General features: G+C 32.7%; 1 protein-coding gene across 1 annotated transcript; it reads right to left on the bottom strand.

Moving 5' to 3' along the window:
• Positions 1 to 1,330: 1,330 nt before the first annotated feature.
• Positions 1,331 to 2,699, bottom strand: LOC140861904 (uncharacterized). The gene is made up of 3 exons (XM_073264909.1): positions 2,438 to 2,699; positions 2,080 to 2,300; positions 1,331 to 1,771 (listed from the first exon to the last, which is right to left on the bottom strand). Exons 1-3 carry the CDS (start codon positions 2,697 to 2,699, stop codon positions 1,331 to 1,333), a joined length of 924 nt encoding a protein of 307 aa, XP_073121010.1.
• Positions 2,700 to 5,046: the final 2,347 nt, after the last annotated feature.

The following is a 5,046-nucleotide window of genomic DNA, read 5'->3' as shown; positions in this document are numbered from 1 at the left end:
AGTACCTTCGAAGAGAATAAGGTAAAAGACGACTTAGAATTGAATGGAACGATTAACTCGAATTAGACTTTATTCGAGTGTTCCGAAGAAATCACATACTTGCTTGATTGAATGTTTATTTGAATGCATGAGATTATATATGCATTTATATTGACGAAATCATGTTTGAATGATTATTTGAATTGATGAATGAAAGCATGATTGAATGCTTATATGAATTGATGATTGAAATGATATTAGAATGCATGAGATGACATATGCATTCATATTGAGCCTCGATTCATTTCAATTTGATTAGACTATCTAGAGATTGTAGTTGAGTGACTTGGTTGGAGATTTTATACCTTGTCAAATAAACTCTCTATAATGCTCTGGAGTCTAGAGGATTAAAATATGCCTCGTCCACCTCGAGAGGGGAGTTCGGTGTGATTGTTGAATATTTTAACCTCGGGATCCCAAACCGAAGAAAGAAAGAAAGAAGAATTCCATTTGATTATCTGAGTCTGATAATCCAGAAGTTTTAAAGACATTCATATCATTTTAATTCAGTACTTGGATTAATTACTTGAATTCTGTCTTGATGTGATAGATATATGGAAGTTGATACATGTCATGACTTGATATGTTTACTTGATTTATATCTGAAGTTGATATATGACTTGGATTGATGCATGTCTTGATTGATATGTTTGATTGATACTGCATGATTGTCTCTTTTACTGGGAATATCAATTCTCACCGGATTATCCGGCTGTTCTCTTTTTTTGTATGTGTACTTGGCAACAGGTGGGGCAGGACCGAGTCAGAGGCAGCATGACTAGGTGGTTGAGATGATAGAAGTGAGGCTTTGATGTTTAGGAGTCGTTTACGTTTTCGAACTCCTTTTTATAGTTGTATAAGTTCAAACTAGATTGAAGCATGCTTGATATATTGAAGAATTGTATGAACTTAGAATGGAATACTTATATATCATGTTGAATGAAATTTATCTTGTTGTCGTATCGATTGAGTTGAGATTGGATTAAAAGAAAGAAAGAAAACCAGTTATTTTTCTGGTGCTGAGTGTCTCGCTCGATCGGTGGAATTATACCGATCGAGCGAGCACCACTGTACAGAGGCAGAAGGTTGAATTTTGTTGGTCGCTCGATCAGTAAGACTTCACCGATCGAGCGGGCGTCCCGATTTTTCTGGGCAGTGGCTTGATAGAGTGTGGCCGCTTGATCGGTAAGAATTAACCGATCGAGCGGGCACTGTTCACCTGTTAAAAAAAAATTACTTTTAATCTTGGATCTTGATTGCCCTATTGTTGTTTAATTTCGAGATTAGATGTTTAGAATCGAGGCCTCACAAATCTCATCCTTCTTGTTTGTGGCCTTCCACATGGTCTCCTCACACATGGAGGTAAAATAACCCTTCCTTGAACTTCGTCTGGAATCAACCAATCTATATGGTTATCTATAGGGTGAATTAGTCCGGCATGCAAGGTTCTCCAAGATGTAGTTTTATAATATTCAGACCACAAACTATAAATCAAAATCCCTCTTGAAATTGCAACAACATGTGCATGTCTACATGGAATTTCTAATATCTCAAATTTCTTACATGAACATGTACGTTGTGCAACATTCACAACATCCATATTATTTGTATCCAAACCAACCTGAAACTCATGTGCTGTTACAGGGTTCACTTTGAGAGTTGAAGAATCATCGAGTGTCTTGCGTAAGATTTCTTCAAGCTTTGGGGTCAAATGCGTCATATGCTTCTGCCTCTAAATGACGCTCATAAAACCATTTTTCATAACCAATTGTATATGTTCAATCAAAGCAGTGATCGGATATTCCCTTTGAGATTTTAAAAGAGAATTCATAGACTCTGCATTATTTGATGTCATGATATTATAAAGGTTCCCTTTAAAATGAGCTCTTGACCAAGAATCATAACCTGCATCCTCCAAGTATTTTCCATGTTTCTCATTCTTTCTGTATATTTTTGTCATATAACTTTCAAACTCAGACATTCGGTAAGCTTCTTCTGCAGATTTAAACAAATTTACGAGACAATTTTATGAAACTTTACCTTAATATGTTGCTCCATGTGCCATATACAATGACCATGGTGAGATTGTGGAAATATCACTCTGATTGCTTTAGTAATACTCTTGTCTCGATCAGATATAAATACCAATCGATTGGAGTCACCAATTTGTTCTTTCAGTTTCGACATAAACCATAACCATGATGAATAATTCTCAGAATCAACAAGTGCCCAAGCAATTGGATAAATTTGTCCATTGGCATCTTGACATGTTGCAATTATCAGCGTTCTTTTGATTTAAATTTCAGAAAAGTAGCGCCAACACATATAAGTATCATTGAAGAATGAAAACCACGTATAATTCGTCCTAAAGACAAGAATAAGTACAAAAAATGGTCACCTTGATCTGTCTGAATATATGTAGTTCCAGGATTATTCTTTTCCAAGATATAGCAACATGACGCCAAATTCCCGTAACCATATTTAGGAGACCCCCTGATCAGATCAAATGCACGCTCTTTGGACTTCCATGTCTTTCGATAACTCAAGTTTATACCAAATTCTCTGTATATATCACCAATGATGGTAGATGGCCTATATGTTTGGCTAAGATCTTTCAATCTTGACATGTGCTGACCGATTTCCCAACTACTTGCTTGCATGTGTCTATTATGGCTGAAAAATTCAATGAACATGTATGCTTAGATGTATATTTATGAACAAGAAAATAGTCCGAATCTTGTAGCTTTGTTGCCCTCATACTCCATTTGCAGTTTTCATCAATACATACAACTGAAATTACTAACTTGTTAGACTTTTTAACTTTGAATTCAAATTTTTTTCCTCAAGGCAAGCATGTGTAACTTTGATTGCAGCTCTCTTTTGTTTTTAAACAATTTTCTGCCTGAACATCAGATTCATCATGAAATGATTCAGATGACGTCACTTTCTCTAACATTATATGAGTTTTTGAGCAACTTGATGAAGCTCTAAGAATGTTCTCATTCATTGATATTGGTACAGAACCATGTGTTGTATTTTCATTGCTATTCTGAAATAAATCATCAACATCGTTTTTGTTTTCCTGAAATCGGTATAGAAGCAGAGATGAAATTTTGGTGGGCATCTGAAAAAATCACATAGCCAGTAAAATAGTTGTCTGCACTACCACGGTTAATAACTTCACCTTCTAATTATCGATAATCTTGTTGTATTTCAACAAATTGATCATTGTCCAAAACATGATTTGACACCCCTCTTCCTTCAACATCCAAACAATTCACAATATTTTCAATTCCAAAATTTTGTAATGCACCATTCATACAAGGAGAAGAATGATTACCAACAGTAATTGGTTCCACATTTGGAGTTAAATCAATTGATGTTTTGTCTTCAAGAGAGATACAAAGAGGAATTTGTTCATGAATAGAAATAAACCATTGTAGGTCATCTTCTGATGTGATTGCAACTGGATAAATAGGAACATGAATCATACTCGGGACAAAAAATTGCATCACGGTCTTTTGAGTCAAACAATTAACTCTCAGGAGATCTTGAACCTTATTGCACAACTCCGTATTTGAAATTGTAGCTGGTACAAGAAAAGACTTTGTATCTTTTCCATTCCAAACCCAATTACCACTCGTAGTTTTTGTAAATTTTCAGAAATAAGAAATAATGAGTCTTTTGAGTGAATCCATTATCTGCAAAATTTTGTGAAAAATATTATACTCTCATACGTAAATTACATCTTTATTGTATATATTATTTTATTACAAAACACATAATTAAATGTACACACTTTCATACATACAAATAAAAAAAAACTCAAACATATTTCAACTTTAAAATATTCTTATTGGAATCAATATGTTTCAGATCCTCCACGGCTCCACATAATAATACAAACAAACAATTCACACATATTTCAACCTTATTCACACGTATTTATACTCCAAAAATTCACATATATTTCAACTGCAATGTTAAATCACAAATAATCTAGTTAATTCGACTTCAAAATATTCTTAAACAAAAAAAACTTACAAATTATGGAAAAATCATGACAATAATCAAGTCAAATATATATAAATCAAAGTTATAGAAACTTACTGGAGTAAATATATTAAAAATTTGACAGAATCAAAACAGGTTTGTCATATGTCAATGCACATACAATAAAATAAATATAAAAGTAATCAATATTTGTGTAAAAGAATTTGAGTGGACAAATAATTGAAATTTGTACATGTACAAGAAATAGAATGAATGTGCTTTGAAGCTCTGACGCCGTCACGAAATTGATGAGAGGAAAAAAAATGTCTGACATGGTAGGGTTAAAATATATCAAAGTAATTGACACTAGAAAAATATTATTTTAGTAAATTTACTTAATTGAAGGCTAAAATTGATTATAGTAATTTGAATGAGGCTATTTAAGAAAATCTCTCTTATTAAATTGGGTCGAAGAGCTTCCTATCATAGGATTGTTATAAACTGGCCTATAGATTTCTGAAGTATAATCAACATTTTTTAAAATTGAATTTGGTAAATCTGAAGTGGAAAATCTGGGATGGTTTTTACAGGGATTGTTTATAACTGAAGGAATCTATGAGATTCTACCCAGATCTATAGTATCTGAGGTAGAGGAATAATCGGATTTACTACTATTTTTTCTGTCCAATGAAAGTTTAACTCTTCCATCTAAATATTGAGTTATTTTTTTTAATTGAGTATTTAGTTCAAGATCTTCTATAGGTTCGGGCTTATCAAATCCTTCTTAGAGTTGTAACTCTCCATTGAATCGGTTTAGGAATTACTGAATTAGATCTAGTTAGATATGTTTGTAATAAAAGAGTTTCACCTTTTTTATTATGGTATTTTATTTTTGTAGCAAAAGCAGAAATCTTTGATTTGTAATGATTCTAAAAATTATTGCTACAGGAATTGATCTTTGTAAGCATGTTTTAGTTATGAGTTTTATTTGTAAAACTAAGGATTTTAAAATGT

This window comes from Henckelia pumila, chromosome 1 (genome assembly GCF_033568475.1).
Source record: "Henckelia pumila isolate YLH828 chromosome 1, ASM3356847v2, whole genome shotgun sequence".
Classification (NCBI taxonomy): domain Eukaryota; kingdom Viridiplantae; phylum Streptophyta; class Magnoliopsida; order Lamiales; family Gesneriaceae; genus Henckelia; species Henckelia pumila.
The sequence above is the reverse complement of the archived record's forward strand: the minus strand, read 5'-3'. Positions and strand labels throughout refer to the sequence as shown.